This window comes from Podarcis erhardii (genome assembly GCF_964252035.2).
Source record: "Podarcis erhardii genome assembly, chromosome: 15".
NCBI lineage: Eukaryota > Metazoa > Chordata > Lepidosauria > Squamata > Lacertidae > Podarcis > Podarcis erhardii.
In genome coordinates, this window is record NC_138505.1 from 20,544,258 (window position 1) to 20,571,884 (window position 27,627).

A 27,627-nucleotide genomic window follows, 5' to 3' on the forward strand; every position below is an offset into this window, starting at 1 on the left:
AGATACAGGTTCAGAACCATGCAACTTTATGTTCCACTCTATCCCCAAGACGTGGGATAGCCTACGGTGTTAACTTTTTAAAAGGGGGGGGGGCAAGGAAAAACAGCTTTCTACTAATACGTAACCTCAAATCAAAAGGGAGTTCTGATCAAATTGTGTGGGAAGGAGGAAGAGGAGCAATCATTCCCTGGCCCGTGTGGGGAACATCCTGCACACCAGTATGTGAAAAGTGCCAGCACCTTATTTGGTCCATTGAGTAATGGATGAGGCCTGTCCTTCCCAATATAACTCCAGAACAACTTCCAGGATTGGAATTCATATGCTGAATCCTCAGTTAAGCACATACCAGCGAAACCTGTCAGTAATGTAAACAGCCAGTTCCCAGGACATTTTGCAAAATTGGATTTATACATCTGTACTCCTTGGGCTTCCAGAGCAAGCAATAAAAAGGAAACTTCATGATTTCCCTTTCCTCCCACTTGTCACACTGCAGGGACTCTGCAGTGCCACTTGACTCCCAGTCAGTAAAGTCCTTATCAAGGAAATAATTCTGTCTGCCTGCCTGACTCTTGTTTTGAAAGCCTAGACTTTGTGGTGGTTTTTTTGCTTGCTGTTGCCAAGGCTTGCCCTTCAGACAGCCTTTTTCTCGGTCACGATTTTTAACATCTTTGCATCTGTGTATTCTTTCAGCACCTTACTTAGCTACTTTGCAACTTGACAGCAGCCTGCTGGTGCCACCTAAACACCAGACAGCACCAGCACCACCACCAAGCCAGGAACAAACGCTATCCGGGAATTCTGCACCGATTCCTCCCAATTCGGCCTGCCTTGCTGCGCCTGGGGCTCCCCCAACTGGCAGTTCTTTCACCCCCACACCCAACGGAGGGACCACAAGCCTCCCAGGAGGCAACAGTTCAACCTCTGGATCCACAGTGCCACAGCTGTCAGCATCCTCCTCAGTGCCCAGTATTAACCAGACAAGCACTACCTCCTCTTCAGGGTTCAGCGGTGGCCTACCTCAAGGTCAAAACCCAATTCTTGGTGTAAATTCTACGGAGAGACCCCAAGGAAGCACAGTCTCCGGAGGAGATGCAGAGGCAGGGCATAATTCATCTCAACAGCAGCAAGAAGGACAGGAAAGGTAGGTCCAGTGAGCATTCACAGCAGAGGGTTTTTAGCTCTGTTTCTCATGTGTATGTCTGATGTTCTGTAGTTTATCCCTACATACTATACGATGACTGGTGATTTTTGTTGCTGTTGACGCTCTGCTCATAATATTGAACGCAGCATTAAGATTGCTTAAGCCAATTGATTTCAGCTGGTTTGCTTTCCGAGATTTCTAGTCCAATCCTGTCACCCAAAGGTCCCAAGGCAGATGGAACGTATTAATACAAATGCAAGAGTAGCACTGTTAAACCAAATCAGAATACATCAACATGGATGGGATTGCCCCAAACTAAAATATTCACCCTGAGAACTCCTTGTTAGAGGGTTTAAGGAGGCATAACTCTGTGTAGAATCATTGAATTGGAAGGGACCCAAAGGGTCATTTAGTCCCAGCTCCCTACTTTGCAGGAACCACAGCTAAGCCTGTGTTCTGCTGCAACCAACGCTTAGGCTTTGGGATAGCCCAAGGTAGCCTCGTAGCACTAAGCTGCTGTCTCTTAATAATTCGCTTTTTCTGTGCCTTTGGAGCAAGCCGGTCCTCTTTTCTTGGGCTGCTTCAGGGCCTCCCCCTTCCTTTCCCCTTATGCCTCTTTTCCATAGCCCCCCATATGTGTAATCTCTTTACTGAGACGTTTTAAATCAGCACTTAACACCCTGTTCTTTTCTAGTTCTGCAGAGAGGGAGAGGATAGGAATTCCAACGGAACCCGAGTCGGCAGATAGCCACGCCTACCCTCCGGCTGTCGTCATCTACATGGTGGATCCTTTCACCTACACTGCCGAGGAGGAATCCACCTCTGCCAACTTCTGGCTCTTGAGCTTGATGCGGTGTTACACAGAGATGCTGGACAACTTGCCTGAACATATGAGGAATTCTTTCATTCTCCAGGTAACTTATCTGCTTATATAGAAATTTTTATATTGGGCCCTTCTAGCCACTAAAACCCATTTAAAAGCAACCTCGGCAGCAGAGATCACAAGTAAAAATGACCTCAGCAGGCAAAAAACGTCTGCAAAAGACAGCCAGAGAGAGGGCTATCTGTGCTTTATGGGGCAAGATATTCCACAGTATTGGTGCAACCACAGAAGCTCTATTCCTAGTCATCCTCAACAGTGCCTCCACACTCAGAAGGGACACAGAGAAGGGCCTCTCCTTCTGATCTTTGGAAGCAAGGAGGGTGATAAAGGAGGAGGTCCCTCAGGTGTCCTGGGCCCAGGCTACTTAGAGAGAGACCAGTTTGCCTCTTAGATTTTGAGCCAAATGGTGCTCTTGCCAGCTCATTATGTGCCTTTCTTATATCCACGAACCTGTAGTTTGGTTTGTAAGTACATGGCCTTTTGCCAGTGGAAATCAGAGCTCTAAATAGAACACAACATGACATATTGAATATAGCACATTCTCTTCTGCAAGATTCTTCCGGACAGCACAGTTTGTGCAAACATTTTTAGAGCAACGTGTCTTTTTGTGGGTTTATTGTGGCTTGGGAGCAGAAATTAAATTTATGTAGGGTAGGGTACATCACATACCCCTAGTAGCAAATATCTCATAGGACACCTGCACAGGACATCCTGCAGAACCATTCAAATTAAGATATTGATTTAATCTCATTTGCTTTGTGAATGTAGCTGTGTTGGAAGACCGTAGCAGATTTTTTCTGGCTCTATAGCAAGATAAAGTGCAAAAATCTTGGGAGGAAATTGGCAGTGGCCATTAGGCACACATTAAATGTGTGGTGAGTCTACTGTATCCAGGAGTAGTGATGATGATGATGATGATGATGATGATAATTAATAATAAATAATATTGTTTATACCCCACCCATCTGGCTGGGTTTCCCCAGCTGCTCTGGGCAGCTTCCAGCAAAATATAAAAATTACTAAGTTGTCAGACATTAAAAACTTCCATGAACTGGGCTGCCTTTTGATGTTTTCTAAAAGTTGTGTAATTCTTTATCTCCCTGACATCTGATAGGAGGGTATTCCACAGGGAGGGTGCCACTGCCAAGAAGGCCCTCTGCCTGGAGCCCTTTGATTACTACACACAATTAGTTCAGTGTTTGTTGTGCAATGATCTTGACCTCCAGACGAGTCTGAGGATTAATTCTCACAAACAGCAAAGTAAACCTGTATCTGGAGTATTAACAGCAAGTGCAGCTCATGCGATGGAGCACTTACCCATGGGGAAAAATTACCTCTGTGTATTTATTTTATTTACAGCATTTCTATACCACTTAATACATTAAGTGGACAGAAAACTGAAGCAGCAACAGACAACTTAAACAAAAATATTGCAAAAATACAGAGTTACATATAAAAATGTTACATTAATACAAAGTTACATTTAGATATACAGAGAGAGAGAGAGAGAGAGAGAGAGATCAGTTCATTTTCCTTCTGACACACCCTACCTCTCAGCCTCTGGGTTCTCACCCAGGATCCCCCCAAAACTCTTAGCTCACACATAAAAGTCTCACAACGAGAAGACTAGTCTCTCACTCTAGACTTGCTTTGTATGGGCAGGCCCACAGCTGTACCCCATTCAGCTGCACTCTCCACACCCAGTTCCAGGTACAACAGCAGGTTTCCCAGGGAGTCCAAAGAATGGGAAAGTGCGCCCCCCAGCTCTTTCTTCACTCTCAGTCCTCTCCTCCTCTGCCTCCAACTAGATAGAGTTAGCCTGTCAGGGAGAAGCCTTGGCCAGGACCTTTTCTACTCAATAGCCAGCTTTCTATATGGAAGCCTCATTTCTGGATGAAAGAATTTCCCATCCTCTTGAGTTCCTATCTTTGTGAAGTCGAACGGCCAAGGAGCAGGTTTCCTACTGCAGCTGCTGTTTTTGAGAGCCTGGCTTAAAACATAGCTTTTCTGAGAAGTACTTGGGTGTCTTGAAGGCCATGGAGTTGCAGTACATCAGACACGCACATGAAAATTGCTTCTATATGACTAAGCAGTGGCATAATGGGACTCTGTTATTGATAGCGGGTTCTCTCCAGGCTATTGAAATGGCATCAGTTTGTGTGAACTCGCTCAGCTCACCCCAGTCTGTGGCAAATGGCTCATGTTGTAGAACAGGCAGAATAACAGTGATTGCTTCACACATTAAGGGAACAAACAGCGTGTCCAAGTTTTCTACTCTAAAAAGCTACAACCTGCAAAACAGTTTAAAAATTATCAGGTTTCTTGCTTGCCTTCACTTTTGTGTATATGGGCAAAAAAAATATTTTATGGGTGCCCCTTAAGTATTAAACATGCGAACAGGTCCTAAGATGAGCCTTATAATTCTGACTTGGTTCCTCTGTCTATCACACTCTAGATTGTGCCTTGCCAATACATGCTGCAGACCATGAAGGACGAGCAAGTCTTTTACATTCAGCACTTGAAGTCTCTGGCGTTCTCTGTCTACTGCCAGTGCAGGCAACCGCTGCCCACACAGATCCACATCAAGTCCCTGACCGGCTTTGGGCCGGCAGCCAACATCGAGATGACTCTCAAGAACCCGGAGGTGAGTGCTCTAACAAACACACACAATAACCAGCCCCACCCTGGAAAGCTGAAACGGAACCTGGTACTTGGCCTGAAGTATCTAATTGCTGTCTTGTACCCAAGTTATCGCAAGAAGCAGGCAGAGGAGGATGCGGCAGTTGCTTTGAATCCCTGCTTGAGAAACCGAGAGCAGCAATAGTCTCCAAGGCTACCGAGGCTGTTTCAGTGCATTGAGGAGGTTAGCTGCACAGCTGGGTTTGCAGCCTAACCCTGCCACCCTGAATTTTAGAAGCCTCAAACCTGAATGAGCATTTGCTTCCCTTTCACATGTTACTAAACACCTTAATACGTGTCTCTTGGAATGAAGCAAACACACAGATGCATTGTCTCAACACCCTTAGGTCAGTAGAACTTCCAACTGTGCAGATCAACAAAACAAAACAAAACACCACACAGAAATAGGACGCTGCAAAAATAATAAATAAAAATGGTGTCAAATGCTGTCTTCCTTGAGCCAAGGATTTATCAGTTGCATAGCGGAACCTGCTCAGTCCAGAATGAGCACCTCCACTGACTTATATATACACTCAGGGTTTTTAAAGTAAGCAGCACAAGAACAGATGTCTATAACAGTGCATCTAACCATAAAAGATGCATCTAAAATTATTCTGGAGAACTGCATTATCTCACGTGGCTTGACTCTTTTATACATGATATATATATGTAATTCGTGTATTCTTTGGCATGTCATTATTTGAGGAGAAAGGACAATGACCATGCACCTAGCAGTTGAGGCATAAGCTCATGCTTGATGCAAGAAGCTCACTTGGGTCAGAGCTGACAAATTCCACATAGAAATCAGTTTGAACACCATTCCTTCTCCATCTCAGTTCAAAACTTTGTTACATATTGTGATGGGAGAGAGGAGAGAGGAGGGAGTGAATGAATGGGCACAGCACCTGTCCTTGCTCTGAAAAAATAGTAATACCTATGTTCTGAGCTTGTTTTGAGAAGTTTTTATGAAGTGGCTGCCCCACTACACAATGGATTTTTATTTATTTGTTTGAGGTATTGATACACTACTTAATAATTAAGTGGTGTACACAAAATTACAATTAAAAATAAACCACACAAAGGGTAACAACAAGAAGGGTGCCTGCCTAATCTCAGATGGAAGGGAATGCCACAGGCGTGGGCATCCAACACTGAATGCACTGCTTCTAGCAGTGATGAAAATCTTGAGATATTGTTGTTTGAGTGTTCAAGGCGTACAGTGCTGGTAGCCCTCCACAGCCCTTGCTTCAGACAAATGGCATACCATAAGCAGAGAGCTACTGTGACCTTAAAAGCTCTTTCACCATCTTACGTGATGTCTTCTTCTTTTTACAGCGGCCCAGCCCCATTCAGCTGTACTCCCCTCCGTTTATCCTGGCACCCATCAAAGACAAACAGACAGAGCTCGGGGAGACCTTTGGAGAAGCCAGCCAGAAGTACAATGTGCTCTTTGTTGGGTATTGTTTATCTCACGACCAGCGGTGGCTTCTGGCCTCCTGCACCGACCTGCACGGCGAGTTGTTGGAAACCTGCATTGTCAACATCGATTTGCCAAACAGGTAGGGCAGAAAACCGGGTTTCTACACATAGTAGCTGAACATGCTCTTTGCACGCAGAAGGTTTCAGTCATCCGCAGCATTTCCAGTTTGGGGGATCTTGGCTTGGCTTGGCTTGGCTTGGCTTGGCTTGGCTTGGCTTGGCTTGGCTTGGCTTGGCTTGGCTTGGCTTGGCTTGGCTTGGCTTGGCTTGGCTTGGCTTGGCTGGACAAGCCCTTTCCCCCCTGACATCTTAGAGTACTTCTGCTAGCCACAGGAGAGGCAGTACAGTGGTACCTCGCAAGACGAATCCCTCGTAAGACGAAAAACTCGCAAAACGAAACGGTTTTTCATTTTTTGAGTTGCTTCGCAAGACGGATTTCCCTATGGGCTTGCTTCGCAAGACGAAAACGTCTTGCAAGTTTGTTTCCTTTGTCTTGCAAGTTTGTTTCCTTTTTCTTAAAACCGTGCATTCACTTCGAGGAGCAACTCATAGCACGCGGTGTGGTAGCCTTTTTTGAAGTTTTTGAAGACTTTGGTGATTTTTGAAGCTTTTCCAAAGTCCGTGCTTCGCAAGACGAAAAAAATCGCAAGACGAAAAAAATCGCGGAACGAATTAATTTCGTCTTGCGAGGCACCACTGTACTGTATTATTATTAGTAGTAGAAGTAGCATTAGCATTAATTAATTATTATTATTTCCATTTATAGACTTCTTACTATCTAAAATATCTCAAAGCAGTTTATGCACACAATGAGCAAATAAAACCATGTCAAATGATTCACATAGCAAAATACATAATATCCTTATGCATAAACATAATCTAAAATCAGAGAGCACTACAAGGTCACATAAATATAAAATTTCAAACAACGAAACATACACGCAATCAGCCATCCAATCTCTCTCATCATCCATTTCACACAACCACTGCAACCATTCACTACCTCAAGCATCATCAACCGCCCATACATAAACTACTCACATTCAACAATATTGCAGCCCACATTTGAAGGGTCACTGCCAAGCATACACAAATAAGATACCCTCTGAAGCAGTACTGGACTCATGACCCATCACTGTTGGACCATCTAATACACCCCTCTCATCTCTCACCTAAGAAGGGGCCAGATCTATACCAGGCTCTCATCTTGGAGGGCATAGAACTACTTCCATCCACTCACTTCCAACTACAGAATCAGTTGATTAGGTGGACTAGCGGTCTGGCTCCATTTACAGACAATTCATATAGTCACCCCGATGGCGCTCAAAGTTTTTGTTTGGTTGCCCATGTGACAAGAAATACTCTTCGATGTGAATCTATACTACTGCTTTCCAGTTCTTCACAGATGGAGCATAAGTTTTAGAAATACCATGAATTTGCACCTTAAATTAGGTTATTGCTATCCTAGGCTGAAATACAAAAATAATCTTTTGTTCTCTCATCTTCATAGATCAAGGAGGTGCAAGGTATCGGCCCGTAAAATTGGCTTGCAGAAGCTGTGGGAATGGTGTATTGGGATTGTCCAGATGACATCACTGCCCTGGAGAGTTGTGATTGGACGCCTTGGGCGACTGGGCCATGGGGAGTTGAAAGGTACGCTGACCACGTGCTCTTTAACAGGTTGCAAAGCATAGCAACAGGTACTGGCTTGGGGAACAAAGTTGCTTATTGGTATTATGTTACTTGGAAGAGAACCCTTGATGACAGCACGGCAGTTCAGATTAAAACCACACTAAGCCACAACAGTCTTGAGCTCAGTTTAACCCCCAGTTAAGAAGTCTGGGGGTCTTCACCTGTAGTACAGAATCATGTCTTCTGTTTGCTGAAAGGGAGGTGGGTGAGAAAGGGGGGAGGATGGGGAGAGCAAATGAGCATGCAGAGCAAAGATTATAAGGAAGGGCATAAAGGGAGAGGAGAGAGCCCTTAAGAACTATGAAGCAGAGAATGATTATGAGGGAACCAGTGTGTGAATGCAGAGCTGTGCAGACAGGGGTGTGTAACCGTGTTGCAGTCAAGCGGGCAAGTTTCCCCTTTAAGTACTGGGTTGAGTACTGTTGGGGCTCTTTTGAGTGTGAGAAGATCCCCTGAGAGACTCTAGTGGCATTTTCTCCCTTGCTTTCCCTTTTCCAGACTGGAGCATCCTGCTTGGAGAGTGTTCGCTGCAGACAATCAGCAAGCAGTTGAAGGAGGTGTGTCGGATGTGTGGCATCTCTTCTGCAGACTCCCCCTCAATTCTCAGTGCCTGTTTGGTTGCCATGGAGCCCCAGGGGTCATTTGTGGTGATGCCAGGTAATAAGCCACACTAGAGTCTGATAATGTGCTTAGTGTGTTTATCTTCATTTAACAACTCGTCCATTTCCACTATTTTTAGTGGGGGCTGGATTTGTTTTCAAAATGATATATCTACTTTGGCATATGTTGAAGTACTGTGGCATGTATTCAGCAGATGTAGTATGAAGAAGCGGCAAGAGGAGATGACATTTCCCTCATTCAAGAACATTTTATAGGACGCTTATGAAAGCCTATGAGATGGCTATGAAAGCTGCTAAGAAATCTTACTTTGCAGCTTCCATTGCATCCACTAGCTCTTGCCCGGCACAACTTTTTAGAATAATTAGATCAATAACGTCCTTAGGAGGACAACCAAATTTAAGCACAAATTCGACCCACAGCTCTGAGGCATTCGCGAGCTTTTTTGCGGAGAAAGTCCTGTTGCTCCGCCGTGACCTCCCTGCCAATTTAGATACAGTGACTGAACTGGAGGCCCCTCGACTGACTTCAGGTCCAGTGTTGGACCATTTCGATCAAATACTCCCTGCTGATGTGGATAGATTCCTCCAAGTTAGTAGGCCCACCACCTGCCTCCTTGATCCGTGCCCGTCTTGGCTGATTAGGGAGTGTCCAGATGTTGCGCGGACCCCCCTGGTTGAAATTATCAATTTGTCCCTTGACACGGGGACATTCCCAGGGGAACTGAAGGAAGCAGTGGTATGTCCACTCTTAAAGAAAACTTCATTAGATCCCTTAGACCTATCGAATTACTGCCCAGTTTCAAATCTTCCATATCTGGGTAAGGTAATAGAGAGAGCGGTTGCTGAACAGCTTGGTAGGTTTCTGGAGGAAACATTGGCTTTAGATCCATTTCAGTCCGGTTTCCGTCCTGGTTTTGGGACCGAGACGGCTCTGGTTGCCCTAACAGACGATCTCCGTGGACAGCTGGATCGAGGCGGGTCAGGACTGGTGATCCTTTTAGATTTCTCAGCAGCCTTTGACATGGTCGATCATGATCTTCTGGACCACAGCCTCGCAGACGTGGGGATACAGGGCATAGCCCGTATCTCTGGTCGGGGACAGAGGGTGGCACTAGGGAGGGAAATGTCGTCGCGTCACTCCTTGGTGTGTGGAGTGCCGCAGGGCACAATCGTCTCCCCAATGCTTTGGGGCTGGGAGCTTTGGGCTGGGCTGTCACCAATATGCTGATGACACTCAGCTCTATCTGCTGATGGATGGCCACACCGACTCGGCCCCGAACACACTGACCAGATGCTTGGAAGCTGTGGCTGGATGGTTTCATGGGAGCCGATTGAAACTAACTCCTTCGAAGACAGAGGTCATATGGCTAGGTCGGGATCGCATGGGGATGAGGGACCAACTCCCTTCTCTTGCGGGGGCCCAGTTAGTGCCATTGCCTTCCGTTAAGAGTTTGGGTGTAATCCTTGACGCCTCCCTTTCCATGGAGGTGCAAGTTACAGCAACAGCCAAGGCGACATTTTTCCACCTTCCATCAAGCAGTTGGTCCCTTACCTTTCCCGTCCCGACCAGGCCACAGTGATCCATGTGAGGGTCATCTCCAGGCTTGACTACTGTAATTCGCTCTACGCGGGGCTGCCCTTGAAGCTGTCCCAGAAACTCCAGCGGGTGCAGAATCCTGCAGCGAGACTCCTCACGGGGTCCCTGCCATGGGAGCATATTCACCCAGTGCTTTTCAAGCTGCACTGGCTCCTGGTGGAGTACAGGATCAGATTTAAGGTGCTGCTTTTGACCTTTAAAGCCCTTCACAACCTAGGACCCTCGTACCTACGGGACCGCCTCTCCCGGTATGCCCCACGGAGAGCCTCAAGGTCCATAAATAGCAACACCCTTGTGGTCCCGGGCCCTAAGGAAGTTAGATTGGCTTCAACCAGAGCCAGGGCCTTTTCAACTCTGGCTCCGGCCTGGTGGAACGCTCTGCCTCACGAGACCAGGGCCCTGCAGGATCTGATTTCTTTCCGCAGGGCCTGTAAGACAGAGTTGTTCCGCCTGGCCTTTGGCTTGGAGCCAATTTGATTCCCTCCCTCTCTTTCTTTTTTCTTTTCCTTCTCCTCCTGCGATGAGGCTACATTTTAATATTTTAATGTTTCAATATTTTAATGTTGTATTTTTTAAATTTTGTTTTTAAGTTGTAATCATTTAACTTGTTTTTATTATTGCTTGTAAGCCGCTCTGAGCCCGGCCTTGGCTGAGGAGGGCGGGGTATAAATAAAAATTATTATTATTATTATTATTATTATTATTCCACAGCCCTCAAATATAAAATACATCGATCTCCTTTTCAATCTGACTGGTGAATATTGTGTTCAGATGAGTGTAAAATTTACATGTATTGAAGCAGTTCAACTGCCCATCTTTGCTGGATCCTGGGTGCTGGGTGCAACTTTTTGTCAGAGCCCAATCTGCACAAATTGCTTCCCCTTGAATGACCTATGAAAGCATCACACTGATTTGGTCCACATAGATTGGGCTCCACATGCATAAGCTTTGGGCAAGCATTGTAGCTAACACTTGGACATCCATTGGACCTATAGGAAGGAGAGGAGAGCCATTAGAGCCCCATTCCCCACTGCGTATAGGCTTCTAGTCATTATAATCTCCTACTCAGGTAACATCATGTAGGGGGGAGCACATCATGTGTTCTAAATTGTGCAGGAACCTTCCACAAGTCCCAGAGGTTCTTTTCTTCAGAGGTTCAGCTTCCAATTAATGGGGAAAGGTTGTGCTTAAGAACGTAAGAGCCTTGCTGCTTGATAACGCCAAAGGCCCATCTGTTCTCATTGTGGCCAACCAGATGCTGAAGTGGGAATCTCACAAGCAGGACATGAGCACAACACTGCTTGTGTCTCTAAACCACAATTCTATGCATTCTTGTTACTTTTCAACAGTATCTCTTATAAAATAAAAGTAGCAGCCTAAAGCGATGTGGGTACCTGCCCTTTATATTTTGATTTTTAAACATTCCCTGTTCCTGGGAAGCCTTCCCCCAGGGGCATATAATTAAAACCTTTGTCTTCCTCATTGCATGGATATTCTGAGTTAGAGAAAAAGGCTGATTTGAATGCAATGGGGAAACCATGGTTTGACCGTTTGGTTCTCCATTCACACTTCAGTTCCTTCACTAACTTGCTTGTTTGGCTGAGCCGTGGTTTCCAGTTATGTCCATATCAGCAAGCTTTGCTTTGAACTTGGGTTGCAAATTCAGTTCAACCCATTGTTTCCAATTCAGGCTTGGGGAGGATTAATGTGAACTGGAGATGGCTGATTCAGATGCAACTGCAAACCTTGGTTTGCTTGTACAAAGAATTGTAGAAAGGATTAGTGTGTGAGAGGGAGCAGGAAGAGCCCTACATTTTGGTCTGAGGATCAGACAATAGGCAAGCAGCTGTGTTCTGATGCGGCTATGCTGGTATGAGTCCATTTGTTCCTGTTGCTGCATTTGATAGTCTTAATTTCACACACTTGCACACTCTCTTTTTGATGGTGCCTTGGCCATTCTGAGGCCTGACAAATCTACTCTGCTTCTCTTGACAGATGCTGTCACAATGGGGTCTGTGTTTGGCCGCAGCACTGCTCTTAACTTGCAGTCGTCCCAGCTGAATACGCCACAAGATGCCTCTTGTACACACATCTTGGTGTTTCCAACCTCTGCAACCATCCAAGTCGCTCCAGCAAACTATCCAAATGAGGATGGATTCAGCCCCAATAATGGTAAGTCAGCTGCTGGGCAGCGTGTAGGGAATTGCCCTATAACGTTGATCAAAACATTCTTGCTCTAACAGTCATTGGCAAGCACTGCTGCTTTTATACCAGAAACATGAAGACAAACAATGGGAGCTTCTTGTTCATTGAGAAAAATGGTTTCTTCTTTTTCTGTTCAACTGACTACTTAGCCACGTGCTCTTGTTTAGGAAGCCAAATTGGCCAATATTTGCAAGCTGCACATAGTGAAAAGAAGCCAAGCTTCTTTCTTTAATAGCTTTGGCTAATTGCAAAGACTCTGTGTGGTATAGTTTGGCTTTGCTGTGGCTAGTGGGGATTTTGTAAGGGCCGGTTGTTTTCTGACCCTATGACCATATGCGGCAAATATTTTTTTGTGGATGTATGATTTGCCCTGTTGTTCTGTGATTAGCATCAAGCTGATCAGTCTGCATGCTTGCACTGCGCCTGATTCGTAGGTTTCTAGAGGGTCTGGAATCATGTGACAGGGAGGGATATTCTGGAGAGAGGCAAATAATGCAAGGCCAGCAGAGATATATGGATAAACTACACAGAACCCAGAAGCTCATTTCCCAAAATGGTTCAGCCTTTTGCAGAAGCTTGGCTATTTGTACTATCCCTGTACATATCTCTTAAAATGAAACGGGGAGACGGAGAACAATGTATACCACCTTGAGATCCTTGGAAGATAAAGGTGTTCTATAAATGAAATAAATAAAAATGATTTGAATTACTAAGGTTATATTTGTAAAAGCTGCTTCTGAGTGGAAGAGTGATTTTTTATTTATTTTAAAAAATCACTTTATATCCTGCCCTTCCTCCTGTTGAAGAAATCCACGGAGGCAAACACATAATCAGTAAAACAACTCTTCAGCAATTTTCTGTAGGAAAATTAGGAGAATGTTAGTACTTTTATCTAGAGAGAGAAGAGGCCTTAAAAATGCATGCAAGTTGCAGTATGAAGGGGCCCTTCAATGATGGAGGGGGCGTTAATGCAAAGGCCTGGCTTTGATCTGCTGATGGAATTTAGTGGGCCTCATGGGGGACACCTACCCTCCAGTGCCACTGTCCTTTTATGGCCCCCAAATTCCTCCTGAGCACAGGGCTTCCAAATATTTAACCTGCATTAACCTAGCCTTTGGGGTTTCGTGTGCTAATTGGAGCCATGTCTAAAGGCTAGCATTTTCCAAAATGGTGTTAAGATTTAATTTTCTCAACTCCTTGTTCTATGTTTAATAATTAAAGCCTCTGAAGCCATTAACCCTCTTGTTTGTGCCTTGGAGGCTGTCGAGAGCATGGCAATGGCTTTTTGGTTTGTAGCGCACACGTTTGTAGGAAGCAAGCTTAATAAGCCATGTTAAAAATCACTTCTGGCTGCTGTCTTTGGATGAGGAGGAGGAGAAGGAAGAGTGATAGATTTGTGGGAGGGAAAAGAAATGCTTCGGAGAAGGTGTGGATGAAAAGAGTAGCCAAAAGGCTCCTGCCCACCCCCATCTCTTGGTCTTTCTCTCTCTGCTGCAAATCAACATCATATACTTTCATTTGTACTAAGTCAAAAGTGGTTTTCTTCACCAGCCAACCCAGTGCCCTTGGAAAGGGGAAAACCATTCACCAAACATTTAGATCTCCTTCGCAAACAAGAGATCTATGTTTGAAAATATTTTTGGAATCGTTACTGAGCAAGAATTTACTGCCACTAACTTCACTTTTAGCAGGGACTTCCTGGAGAGTACATTAAGAAATGGAACAACCTGAATTTTCATGTGTGGTGCATAAAAAGCACATGAGGCAATGTAGGGGGGAAAAAACAGACTTTCTCAGCCTAATCTGCCTTGCAGGTCTGTTTTTAGAATGAAGTGAGGCGTCATCATGTAACACTGTATTGAGCTCCTTTACTGTATGATATAAACATAGTATAGTAAAGAAATAAATATTATTTAATTTAGCATAGCCACATGAAATTCTGCTGTCCTGTATTGAGAGCGACAGTAGGGGAGAGGGAGACGGTTCTCAGCCCTGGTCCCTTGACACAAAAGGTTGCAAGGCTTTGAGCCACTGATGAGCAGTTGCCCAATTAGCACGTGCCCTGTTGAAAACTGAGTCCTGGCTACTCTCCTGACGGAAGGGACACCTGTCCAAAGGCAAATGTTCGAAACAACAACCACAAGCAACACGTTGGCTAATAATATACTGACAATATTTTTATAACATCACACTGTTTCAAAATTCATGAACAGATAACATATAATATATGCATGGAGTCACAAATTAATATGAATCGAACACATGTTCCATAAACAGAAATGGTAGGAGTAGTAAGTCACTTTCAATGATCACTAATGGTCACTAAAATTTGCGACTCCAAGCACATATTTTACATCTTCTGTTTATGAATTTTGAAACAGCGCATACCTTTGTAAACCAAGAAAAGTTTAATAAAAAAAAAAAATTGTTGTTTAGAGTGTCCTGTTTTGCAACACAGGGGATTTTCAAAGGCAAAAGTTAGCAGTTGCCATTCCTCTGTGCTAGTGCTGCCATGTCCCAAGTCATTCTGTATCCCACAAGGCAACATGACTAATCTCTTCTTTCACTCTTCCTTCCTCTTTGAGATGACATGTTTGTCCTTCCATTCCCGGATGACATGGATAACGACATTGGGATTCTAATGACTGGGAATCTCCACTCGTCTCCCAACTCCTCTCCGGTCCCTTCCCCTGGCTCTCCTTCTGGGATTGGAATAGGACCATCCTTCCAGCATAGCCGGGTAAGTTCCTTTCGATTTCCGCACTATACCTGCTCAGTAGGTAGTGCTCCAAATCCATTATGGGTTTGGGCTCCAGTCTCCCCTCCCTTTCAGTTCAGTCACAAAGTGCTTCCTTTAGAGCAGGGGTGGGGAACTTCCTGGGGTCCACATGCAAGGGGAGTGACTCTTACCTTTGTCCAGTAAGGCTACATTCCAGCCATGCAAAAATTTAAGGGCTTCTGCACTCATTCACCTGCCTGTCCCGACAGTCTATCCAGCCTCCACCCATACAAGCAAGAGACATCATTGCCATTCAAGGATACATCCCAGCCAGGCAAAAGCACTCAAGGGGGAGCATGCAGCACAGCCCATGATGGGTGTGGCCTCAGTAGAGTCCTGAGGGCCAGATAAAGAGGCCTCGGAGGCCACATTCAGAAGTTCCCTGGGGTCCTGCTCTAGAGTAGCTAGGATTTCTCTGGGGGAGAATGTTTTGCCATGTTGCAAGAAGCAAGCATGACAATTGAACACATTTGGTTCTTTTTGCAAACTGTGCTGAGGTGCCCTTGGCTTCAAGGAATCACATTTAAGGATTCAGTTTTGGAAACGGGCTAGATTTAAGTTTCCACAGAAGAGTTTCTGCAAGAAAAGAGGCTTTCCCCCCACCCACCCCCACCCTCCTCCTTTCCTGCTAGCGATAAAACCATCCATCGGAACGCACACTCTCCAGGTGCTGGGATTTTTATGCAGATTTTGTTTTCTTAGCCCAGGGTGCTTGTAGTTCAGCAGTTAGTTCTCCTTAAAGTGGCTTTTAAGAAGCTGGCTCCAGCATCAAAGCTTATTTAAAATGTAAATTAATTTTGTTAATTTCAGAAAGGAAGGTTCTAACTCTGGAAAGCTTAGTGTATAGTTGAAGTGTTTAGCAAAGTTCCTCCCACTTGCAGCCTCTGTGGCACGAGGCACTTCATGGGGGTTATTATGTATGCCTATCATCCTTTGCTTGGAATGCTCCTGCAACCTGCAGGCTGTGCATTTTGAAGGAGATGGTGGTGGCAGCGGCAGAACCTGTAAAGTGTTTTCTCTTCAAAAGAGAACATTTCCCTTCATCTTCACTTTCAATAAATGAAGGATAATGGGGACAATAAAGTCAATAGAAAGGTTCTGATGCTGCTTTCCTGATTAATAGCACATCTGTGAGTTTCGCATCTCCACTAAGGCAAACATCTGTTTTCTTCTTCTTCTCACTCAAAGTGAAATGGCTTTGTTTTTGCATCCCGGGGGTTACGCATTTACTCCAGTGGCAGGTGCGGAAGTGGTGAGATCTCCAGTGGCCCCTAAAGGCAGCTACTGTGTGGATTTCCTTTGGTGTGGCAGATGCAAATTTTCCAGAATGCCGTTGTTTACTAAGTGTGGCACTGAATGATAGAAATAGGCTGCTGGCCTAGTTTTTATATTGTATTTGTGTGCCCCCCCCCACTGACATTTTCAAGTTCCTGCTCTCTGGGTTAACCTAAATATATTGCAGCATGCACACCTGTCCATAGGGTACTTTTTTGGTTCTTAAAAGCAGAGATGCCTCTGTTACCTAACTATCGGGACTCTTCCCAACCCACACCCTTCACATCCTCCTTGGGTATTTTTGTCTGGCTTGAACTTTGATCATGCCTCTTGCTTCCCTGGATAGAGGATAGAAAGGGATGCCCAAGTGCTTGTAAAACTAGCCTATGGTACAAAGGTCAAATTGCATCCATTGCTCCACTCACTTTCCCCTCTGCCCTGACTAGCTCTGGCATGCGGCCCCCGGAAAGTTCCCCAGAAGAGAAGGTGGCCCTCTGTATGAAAGAGGGTCCTCACTCCTGCTTGAAAGTGTAGCCTTGCTATCCGTTCTGTACCTCACCACCTCTGAACCCTTGCAGCCTTCCCATTCTGCACCCAACCCCTGCAGTCTTCAAGCAAACAGGTTGTTCAGTAATTTCTACCAAGTCGTAGCCATTTTTGCAGATTGTTCGCAACACGGCGTGACGATCCTGCACAGCCTCAGATTTCTCCCATAATGAGATGAGCGATCAGGGAGTTTGGTAACCCAGCGTGGCCCCTTGTAGGCGAATGCCTTTTGGAGCAACTAGCTTAACCATTAACACGAGCCTGGTAATTGAGGTGTAATTTTTGCTCGTACAAAAGCAGCAGCGTGTGATCATTTCCCCCCCAGGTCAAGGGAGGGCATCCTTTCGTCCGTGGACCTTGTAATTAATTGCTGCGGTTTGCAAGCGAGTGCTGCTTCCATGTCCTGCTGTTGAATTTTCAGCCAGGGGAACTCTGAGGCATTCTGGGTGGACAAACTGGTCACTTTGAGGGCCAGCTTGATGAATAAAGTAATTTCACCTTTAGCAGGGACCTGTTAAGTGGGTCCTTTTGAGGATGTGGTGGTGGTCAAGCTGTCTCTCAAATCACCTGCAGCTACTGTAAAAATGTACCACAACTTTATTGTTTTCTGGAGGAGGGATGGGGTGCATATTTGTATTTTATAACTGAAAACATTATAAAACACGACAAATTTAAAATCTTGAACAGTTCCACGGAGTTTGGAGCCCAACCTGTTTTTAAGGCAATATAGGTTTTTCCTTCTTGATGACTGTCATGACTAAGAGCTGGGCTGGGCTGTGTTTTGTTTTGCTTTGCTTTGTTTTGTGTGCTTACCAAGAACATTATAATCATATTCTACGATCTGCTAAAGGAGTTGAGAAGTTGACTACTTTTGTTGGTGCTAGAGGTTTTCCTAAGGAAATTTTTTTAATCGTAACAATTTCTGGTGTTCATTTCTTGTTTCTTGTCAACAATTTCTTGTTCATTTGCGTGCAGCAAAAACAATGAATTGTTTTGTTAGCCACTAAGATGTTTTGCTCATGTATGTTTGAAGGATTGCACAAGTGTGCATGTAGATATGAACAAATCCTCCTAATACCAAGCAAATAGGCCTGGAAAATATTTAGTGGAGGAATGCCCCCCTCCCTGTTTCCACTAACCAAATCTCATGTGTTACCCTTCCCAATTACCAAATTGCAGCCTCTCTTTTTATCCATGAAAGGATGGATTTGTAGCTATTTGAAAAGAAAGATAAGGCAAGATCACCATTCCATCTCAGCCATATGCCTTTTTCTCCTTCCATAATCTTGGTTGGTCTTTCTGTTGTCCTTGTAAGTTAAATCGCCAGAAGCTGCTTGCCATCTAGTCAGAGATCCCCAAACCATGGTCTGTAAGCCTCATCCAGGTGGTCTGCGATATGTCTGCAAACGTACATTTAAAAACCATATAGCAGGCACATCCAACTTCCAAGAGACTGCGATCTACTCCCACTATATAAAAAACAACGGGCAATGATCTATCCATTGGATTGACCACAGTTGTTGGGCTTTTGGAGGGGAAACTTCATCAAAGTTGTTGAGCTTTTTGGGGGGAGGTTCAGCCACAGTTGTTGACATCCCTGCCATAAAGCATCTGGCACAGCACCTTACAATTGCTACAACTGGCAGAAAAATCATTAAGTGCTCTGCCAAGACCCTCAGCAATTTCAGATGGTCTCTGGGAAAGAAAGTTTGAGAATAACTGCACTATACCATTGAAATGTAAGCTAAGACAATCATCCATCACGCCACAGTTTGATCTAAGTGCCTTTAATTACCAGAATGAATGCACAAATTCTGCCATCAGTACACTGTGTGATATGCAATACATATAGCAGCATATTCCACATGATACTGGAAGTAACCCATAGGAACAGTGTGACTTGTAGACCAGTTTTGCATTGAATGTTGATTGATTTGATGGAAGTTGTTAGCTCCTGCATCCGACCATATTTCAACCCAACTGATCAACACAAATGTTGATCGGAAATTGTCATGCTCAGAGAGCAAAGAGAAGCCCAGTGGAATACAAATGTATGTTGAAACAAGACATAACATTTGCGTGGTATTCTAGGGTTTGGCAAATTGCCTTCCTTGAAAAGATCTCATAAACTAATAGTATCTGAATGGGCAGAACTCAAATTACTGTTACTTGGCTGTATGGCATGATTTTCTTTCTTATACAAATATTGGGGCATGTGGTCTATCTGTGTCACCAATATATGCAAATATATATATAGAACCTTTGTTCTCAGTAGTGATGGAACTCACAGGTGGAAAATAATTTTATTTATACATATCCTTGTTATTTATTAGTCAATACTTTATTATTATACTTTATTATTGGACCTGCACTGCATCTTTGTACTTTTGTCCTTCCAGCCTGTGCTACCTTATCATTTACATTTTTGATTCTTTGTTTTCTCTCTGTTTCTTATGCTTGCCCTTCTTAACAGGATCAGTAAAATATTAAATGAGAAAAGGTACAACATTTGCATGATTTGTGGGGAGGACAAGACTGGCAGTCAAATTTGCCACCTCTCTTTAATAAGCCTCCTGTACCAACCGAAGCTAAGTACCCATTGTCTTCTCCATGTGTCGTTCATGCCTAATTTTGCATTTCCTCCCCTATCCCCCTTCTCGTTTCTCCAGAGCCAAGGAGAACGTCTCCTCTCCCGGGAGGCACCTGAAGAACTGAAGCAGCAGCCTCTTGCTCTGGGGTACTTCGTCTCTACTGCCAAAGCTGAGAACCTCCCTCAGTGGTTCTGGTCATCCTGTCCACAGGCCCAGAATCAGTGTCCCCTCTTTTTGAAGGTTTGTTGGACATTTTTTGAAAAGAATGCCATTGCTTCTTGTGGCATCTGTAACCTGAGTAGAGCTCTTTTACTCTTGGTCATAGATAAGTTCTTAGACCCACCTTTGTAAGCGCCTTGTATGTGCTGTAGAGAAATGCACTCAGGGGAATGTTGCGTTACCGTCTTTGGCACGACCACATCCATCTTATCTCAGCCAGCACGTCTTGCTCTTTTGTAAGAATGTACCTCAAGCGGACTGGACGCGGGTGACGCTGTGGGTTAAACCACAGAGCCTAGGACTTGCCGAAGATCGGCGGTTCAAATCTCTGTGATGGGGTGAGCTCCTGTTGCTTGGTCCCTGCTCATGCCAACCTAGCAGTTCGAAAGCACGTCAAAGTGCAAGTAGATAAATAGGTACAGTGGGAAGGTAAATGGCGTTTCCGTGCACTGCTCTGGTTCGCCAGAAGCGGCTTAGCCAGGCTGGAAGCTGTATGCCGGCTCCCTCGGCCAATAAAGCGAGATGAGCCCCATAACCCCAGAGTCGTCTGCTACTGGACCTAATGGTCAGGGGTCCCTTTACCTTACCTCAAGGGCAGGGAATTGTAACTGGGTTTTATGCTCCACTTCAGATCCCTTGCTCAATCCCTAGCACCCCCACTTACTGGCACTGAGAAGGGAGCCTCGTTCTGAGACTTAGTCCAAGTTTCATGGCTAAGCATGGATTCAAATGCCTGTCTCCCTAGTCCAAGCCCTCTTGGATGGCCAGAAACCTCATTTTAATGTTCACAGGCTTTCTTCCCATCTCTCCTACCCCGATGCCCACAATGCCCACCCTGGACCAGATTCATGAATGCTGTTCATAATTCAACTTGGTGGTATTGTTAAAACTGGGACCAAAGCTCTCAAGGGTTCCTCTTGCCTTCCTGTGAGGTGCTTGGCCAGGGTGGGGTGGGAGGACACTTACCTAGATCAGCTGCAAACTAAGCACCTCACTGAAATGCATGTGGGCTTGCCAAACATGGTGATAGCAGCAGTTCCTGCTTTGGTCAGCAAAAACAGATTCTGATGTGATGTGGTTGCTTTGTTAGGGGTTCCCCAGGGCACCTTCCTTGCATTCATCCCCCCTTTCATATTTGCAGAATTTCCATAGCTCCACCCTCCCCGTAAGCGGCAAGAACCAGTCTTGATCTCTGGCTGAAGGCAGTGGCATAGCGTGGGGGTGCAGGGGGGGCCGGCCGCACCGGGCGCAACATCTGGGGGGGCGCGCTCGCCGCCTCCGGAGTCACCGAAGAGCCTCGGGCGCAGGCTGTAGCAGAGCCCCATGTCTCGCGGAACCGACGAGCTGTGCGCGCGTCCGGGCTGAAGGCGTCCGGCAGGCAGCGGCTCTCAGCGCTCGCCGCAGTCCCCGCGCACCAGGGCCGTGGAGGGCGCGCCAGGCAGCCCCTCCTCACAGCCCCGCCGCCGCCGCCGCCACTGCAGCTGCTGGGCCATGTTGCATTTTCCTCACCTCTCTGCCCTCCTCCTCCTCCTGGCAAGCGGCATCGTTTGGGCGCCAGCACCAGCGGCAACTCGCTTCAGATCACCTGACACGGACCTGCCACCGCCGCTGTGGCTACCTTACCGTAAATACCCCAGCCCAGGCAGAAGAAGAAGAAGAGTTTGGATTTGATATCCCGCCTTTCACTCCCTTTAAGGAGTCTCAAAGCGGCTAACATTCTCCTTTCCCTTCCTCCCCCACAACAAACACTCTGTGAGGTGAGTGGGGCTGAGAGACTTCAAAGAAGTGTGACTGGCCCAAGGCCACCCAGCAGCTGCATGTGGAGGAGCGGAGACGCGAACCTGGTTCCCCAGATTACGAGACTACCGCTCTTAACCACTACACCACACTGGCTCTCCGGCAGCAGCAAGAAGAAGCTGGCAGCGGCGGCAGGTTAGGGGTTAGGGGCGCAAATTACTTGCCTTGCCCCGGGTGCTGACAACCCACGCTACGCCGCTGGCTGAAGGAACTCTTTGGCCAGCTTTCCCCCCACCAAGTTGAAGGAAATGTCTTTGGCCAGTATTTGTCATGGGCATCTTTTGGGCATGTTTTGAGAAGGTTGTGGTTCAAGGGGATGGAGGAGAGAGCAGAACCGCTCTGTAGATTACAACCCCGCTAGCCCAAGCCCTTTGGTCACCTTAGAGTAGCTGCTCCCTCGTCGTCAGGTGGTGGTTATGAACCTGGAAGGAAACTGCAGCAGCCCTGTGTGGTGACACCTGTCTTTCCCCCAAAACAGGCATCGTTGCATCACCACATCTCTGTCGCTCACACGGATGAACTCCTCCCTGCACGGAACTCCCAGAGGGTTCCCCACCCCTTGGACTCTAAAACCACGTCTGATGTTCTGAGGTAACTGAGTTTTGTGTCTTTTCAAGCCCCGGAAATAAGTGCTGGCCTTTGACCAGCCCTTTGATCTTTGCTCATCTGCTTTGAAAGATGTCTGTTGGCTCGTTCTGCAGACCTTTATGGGAGGGGCATGTGCAAACAGCCCTCCTTTCCGTTGGCCTATCGTTGCAGGGCAATGGTGGCTGGTGCACAACAGGACTAGTGGGATGGAAAGCAGGGAGACCAACGGTGGGCAGATCCAATGAAAAGCAGAGCTGATTCTGCCCCATCCTCATCCCTGCTGCATCCTACAAGGGCCTCGCTAAGGTGCTGCAACCTGTCAGGCCCACCACTAGACTGGCTGTAAGGAAGAAGGCAGATGGTTGGAGAGCTAGCAAAGGGCAGATTGAGGTTTGCGGGGCAACACCCCATTCACCAGCCAGCCTCCACTGTTGCAGGAATTTCCAGCCTAGCTGCCAGGAAGGTTGAGCCAGAGAGTGGTGAGGAATCGTCACTAGCATTTGACAACATCCTTGATAGGAAAAGCCTGAAACTTTGAAGATTTTAGAGCAGGCATAGGCAAACTCGGCCCTCCAGATGTTTTGGGACTACAACTCCCATCATCCCTAGCTAACAGGACCAGTGGTCAGGGATGATGGGAGTTGTAGTCCCCAAACATCTGGAGGGCCAAGTTTGCCTGTGCCTGTCTTAGAGATAAGGTCATTTATTTATTAAAGCTAGTGTCTGTTGTATTTTTTTGGTGGCCAAGGGAAGGTACTCACAATCTCCTCTTAGAGCCTTGCCATATACAGTTGTGTCTTGGAGAAAGAAGCTACATTTCACCCTGCCCTTTAGGCAGGGCTATGCTTCTCAATATTCTGTCTTTCAAAAATAGAACAGCAAACTGATCTCAAATTATTGAGCAGTAGGAAAGAGAAACCTCCTTCCTTACAGACCTCCCCCAGGTGTTAAGATCAGCAGGCAGGGTGCCCTTGGTAGTCCCACGTCCCTCCGACGTCTGGGGAGGGTGCCTTGGGATAAAGCATTCTTTGTGGGAGCCCCTAGGCTGCAGAATTCTCTTTCCACAGAGGTGTGCCTGGCACCTTTGCAACACAGCTCTTGTCAAATGCAGAAGGCATACTTACCCTCCTGCGATGTATACTTTTTTCAGTTCAATTCTCAAGCCTTTATTGGCATTTATACAAGATTCCAATAAGGTTCAGTACAATAAAATCACTCAGCAAAATCTGCACCTAACACTTAATTTAATGTTGTATAACATTCACAAATCCTCATTGCATGTTGCAGAAACCTGGCTACTATCTCCATCTTACCACCTAACAACAACAACAACAACAACAATAATAATAATAATAGTAAAATAAAATTGTATTATTTATACCCTGTCCATCTGACTGTGTTGCCCCAGCCACTTTGGGGGGCTTCCAACATATATAAGAACATAATAAGACATTACACATTAAAAAGATTCCCTGTACAGGGCTGCCTTCAGATGTCTTCTAAAAGTCAGACCGTTGTTCATTTCCTTGACATTTGATGGGAGGGTGTTCCACAGGGTGGGTGCCACTACCGAGAAGGCCTTCTGCCTGCTGCACCTTATTTCTGTGTATTAAAGAGTTTTTAATACTGTGTTTTGATTGTCATAACCTGCCCTGGAACCTGCTGGTGAAGGGCTGGTAATTGATATATCAGTAAATTATTATTATTATTAATAATAATAATAATAATAATAATAATAATAATAATAATATTTATACCCCGCCCATCTGGCTGGGTTTCCTCAGCCACTCTGGGCGGCTCCCAACAGAATATTAGAAACGCAACAAAACATCAAACATTAAAAACTTCCCCAAACTATCTAAAAGTCCGATAGTTGTTTATTTCCTTGACACCTGATGGGAGGGTGTTCCACAGGAAGGGCGCCACTACCGAGCAGGCCCTAAAGTAGAAGCCTTGGGAAGTGCAGGTTGTGGGACAGAAGGAGCCCCTTGTCCTGACCCACCATCCCCTTTCTTTCCCTTCTCCTCTCCTGCAGGTTTGTGTTGGAGCAGTACAATGCACTGTCGTGGCTCACTTGCAACCCCGCAACTCAGGACCGCAGCTCCTGCCTTCCTGTCCATTTTGTGGTGCTCACACAGCTATACAATGCCATCATGAACATCCTCTAATCACCCGGAAGCGCCTGGATGACCTTCCCCTTCAACCTGAGAAAGACGGGCCGTGGCTCGCGAGGGTCGGAGGAGCCCTTCTCCTCGTCGGACCCCAGCCTCTGGGGCCCAAGCAGCGCCTTGTTTCTTCCAGGAATAATAACAGGAGGCTTCTCCAGTGTTTGTGGAGTGTGCCTGGTAGGCCACATCAGGACTTCTGCCAAGCATACCAGACAGTGAGATGTACTGCAACCTCAAGGGCAGTGTTAACGCAGTGGCGGAATGTTAATGGAACAACGGACCACAGAAGACAGTGTCCTTCCGTTTTGTTATTTCTTTTTTTTTTTTTTGTTATTTTCTGTTTTGTTTCGCACAGATCTCTTTGCCTAAGAGACAAGTGCCCTCCTTCCGAGCGAAATGTTGTTGTGACCAGTTTGGGTGGCCCAAAACTCTTTTAACATTGTTCCTTGAAAAACCGCCGGATGAACGTGGCTGCAGTGAAGAACCAGTTCTTGTAGTCTTTTCAAAAGAAAAATAGTGGGATTTCTGTCTACCTGCAATTCCTGTCTGAGTGGATTGGGTTGAATGCATGCATTTGTTACCTGTCCATGTAGATGCGAACGGTCTTGGAGATGCTCTCTTCGAGTTTTGTTTGTTTTTTAATTTATTAATGGGGGCTGTTAAATTATAGAGGACCAGGTACAGTAGTTGATCCAGCTATGCTCTGCCAAGAAGTATTTATCGACATACCTCGCATTCTTCTGACTGAGAAATGGGGTAAAAACCATGGAGGAAATCCAAAAAAACCAACAACAACAAAACAAAAACAAGTTAGGAAGAGCATTCGAGGAAGAACTTTAGGAGTCACTATTTTTATTATTATTATTATTACTATCTTTGGTGGACTTTTTTTGGTTAAGGAACTCTAGCGAGGTTTAAATAAAGTCACATGAACAATAACGCAATGCAGGACAACAGACCAGTGGGAGGCAATAAAACACTTTAGCGTCAAGGCAAATTGAAGGGAGAAATACTGATTAAGAGAGGAGTCTGATGGATGTGGAAATTATTCCCGAAGCTCAAGTCACCTATAATCTGGGAGAGACTCATCTGTCATATATTCGTGTGTGTTATGTATGTATGTGTGATATATATGTGCATAAACACACACACACACACACACACACACACATACATAGATTGTTTACACTCTTATCAGTTTCGAATCTGGTGTATTTGTCTATAGGAAGAAAAATATTATTTCAAAGAAATAATTTTTAAAAGTTGTATCATTAAATTAGTACTTGAAAATGAAAGACCACTGAGGTGGGGAAAAAATGAATCGGTTTAGTTAAAATGTTTGCCATTTTTTAAAAAAAGTTTAAAACAAATCATATTATTTTTATGACTCCTTAATTCTAGGATTTGAGAAGTCTATGCTGTTAAAAGATCCCATTTCTAAAGTTTCTCTTTGCACTGTGGGCAGGCCTGGGCTGCTTTAAAGAAGAGGAATCAAGTATTGTGGGGACGTGGTTCAGGTTGCTGACCATCGTCCCTGGAGAGAATACCATTTTTGAAGTTCTTCCAAAAGTCCGTCTTGTTCTGGTTAAAAAAAAAAAAAAAGGAGAAGAAGAAAATAATAATAATAATTAATTAAAATTTCTATGACTTTAAAGAATATTTTTCTTGAAATGATGGTGTAAGGTTTTAAAACAAAATTTATTATTAAAAATAATAATAATAATCCCATGCGTGATGGGTGAAGGGATCGGTCAGAGGAAGACCCTGTAAATGGATCGCTTTTATTCTCTGCTCTAGGGGCAGGGCAGGGCAGGGCAGGGGGGACCTTTGCAATGTACAGGAGGGGGAAAATCAGATATATCAAAACCATTTGTATCTAATGTATACAGTGTAAAATTGATTTTAAAAAAATATTGCATTACTATTTTTTCTTAATCAGAAAGGAAGATTCTCAAGGCCTTTTGAAGAGCATTAAAAGATGAAGATTGTAAACTTGTATACAAAAAAAAAAAAAATCTTGGTGAGGAAAACTATGTAAAGTTATCTTTTACCATTTTTGGGATTCCTTGTTCCCAAAATTCACCTGAACTTTGAATTAGAGATGGATTTACTTTTACCTTTTTTCTTTTTAATGGGCTGTTTTTACCAAGGGGGTTCTTTCCTTCCCCAGAGATCCAGTTCTAATGCAAAAATTAAAATGCCTCCCCCCCCACCCCACAAATAAGGGGATGGAGGGGTAGCGAGAAGTAGTTTTCATCTGGTGGTGTTTTTATTTAATTTTTTTAAGTTAATAGAAGCTGGTAACATATTTATACATTTTTGTGCAAAATAAATGAATGGCAATAGATTTTAAAAAGAAAAAAAATCTTATGTACTTCAGTGTGAAAATCTGTATAATATTTCCCTTTAAAATATGCATTATTTTACTTGTGAGTTTTTTACTGAATTAATCTGAAATGTACAAGCCCTGGATTTCCTACAGAGTGAAGAAGTTATTTTATTTTTTTTAATTTCTAATTTTGGAAATCATGCAGAAATTGGAATTATAACAGTTTGAGCGAAGTGGGGTGGTGTGGGGTGGGTGGAGGCAGGCAAGGGGTGTGCAGGGGGTGTCCAGCATGCTTGTATGTATATTTCAGAACCTTTTTTAAATGTAAAAGCTGTACATTTCTTGGGGCGGGGGGGGGGGGAGGGGAGTTCTGAGCTTTTTTTTCCCCTTGAGCATTTTTGCAGTGAGCCTCTTTTATATATAGCCAACAATTTGAAACAAAAACAAAACAAAACGAGAAAAAAAAAGAACTACGTGAAGTTCATTTTAAATCTTACAGTATATCGCTGGTACAATACACTAAAAAAAAAAAAAAGACTTTGATAAAAAGAAGAAACAATAATAATAAAGACCTCCATTTTAAATGTCATTCATATATACCTTGTGGATGAGAGCTATATACTTTTACACACTTTTTTAGATGAATAAATTATTGAATTACTGAAACTCGTGTGGGTTTTGCCGCTCTATTTACGTGCTGGTGACTCAACAAGCTGCTCGCCGGCCCATGTTGAGTTAACTGTGCTTTTTGGGGGGGAAAAGGACAAGGCGATAGGTTAGCTCGGTTAGTAGAGCACAAGACTCTTAATCTCAGAGCTGTGGGTTCAAGTCCCACGTTGGGCAAAAGATCCCTGCATCGCACTGGGTTCGATTAGATGAAGCTTGCCCCTTCCAACACTACTATTCTATGATTCCACAGTCGTGAAACATTGGCCTTGTTCCAGCATATCATAGTAGACCAGGGCTGCATTCACACGACAGTTTATTCCATTTCCTCCATGTTTCCACTTTATTAAGCTGTCACACCACGTAAAAGCTG

At 44.8% G+C, this 27,627-nt stretch overlaps 1 protein-coding gene across 2 annotated transcripts in view; it reads left to right on the forward strand.

The window, feature by feature from the left end:
• Nucleotides 1-27,254, forward strand: part of MED13L (mediator complex subunit 13L) — a 173,908-nt gene extending 146,654 nt beyond the window's left edge. For both annotated transcript variants that reach the window (XM_081841684.1, XM_081841683.1), the window contains exons 21-31: nucleotides 691-1,141; nucleotides 1,836-2,055; nucleotides 4,480-4,668; nucleotides 6,039-6,262; nucleotides 7,693-7,835; nucleotides 8,373-8,531; nucleotides 12,087-12,263; nucleotides 14,882-15,036; nucleotides 19,566-19,727; nucleotides 21,982-22,094; nucleotides 24,127-27,254. In XM_081841684.1, coding sequence (XP_081697810.1) covers nucleotides 691-1,141; nucleotides 1,836-2,055; nucleotides 4,480-4,668; nucleotides 6,039-6,262; nucleotides 7,693-7,835; nucleotides 8,373-8,531; nucleotides 12,087-12,263; nucleotides 14,882-15,036; nucleotides 19,566-19,727; nucleotides 21,982-22,094; nucleotides 24,127-24,259 — 2,126 coding nt within the window. In that variant the 3' untranslated portion in view covers nucleotides 24,260-27,254. The remainder of the gene's footprint in view (nucleotides 1-690; nucleotides 1,142-1,835; nucleotides 2,056-4,479; nucleotides 4,669-6,038; nucleotides 6,263-7,692; nucleotides 7,836-8,372; nucleotides 8,532-12,086; nucleotides 12,264-14,881; nucleotides 15,037-19,565; nucleotides 19,728-21,981; nucleotides 22,095-24,126) is intronic.
• The last annotated feature ends 373 nt before the right edge of the window (nucleotides 27,255-27,627 follow it).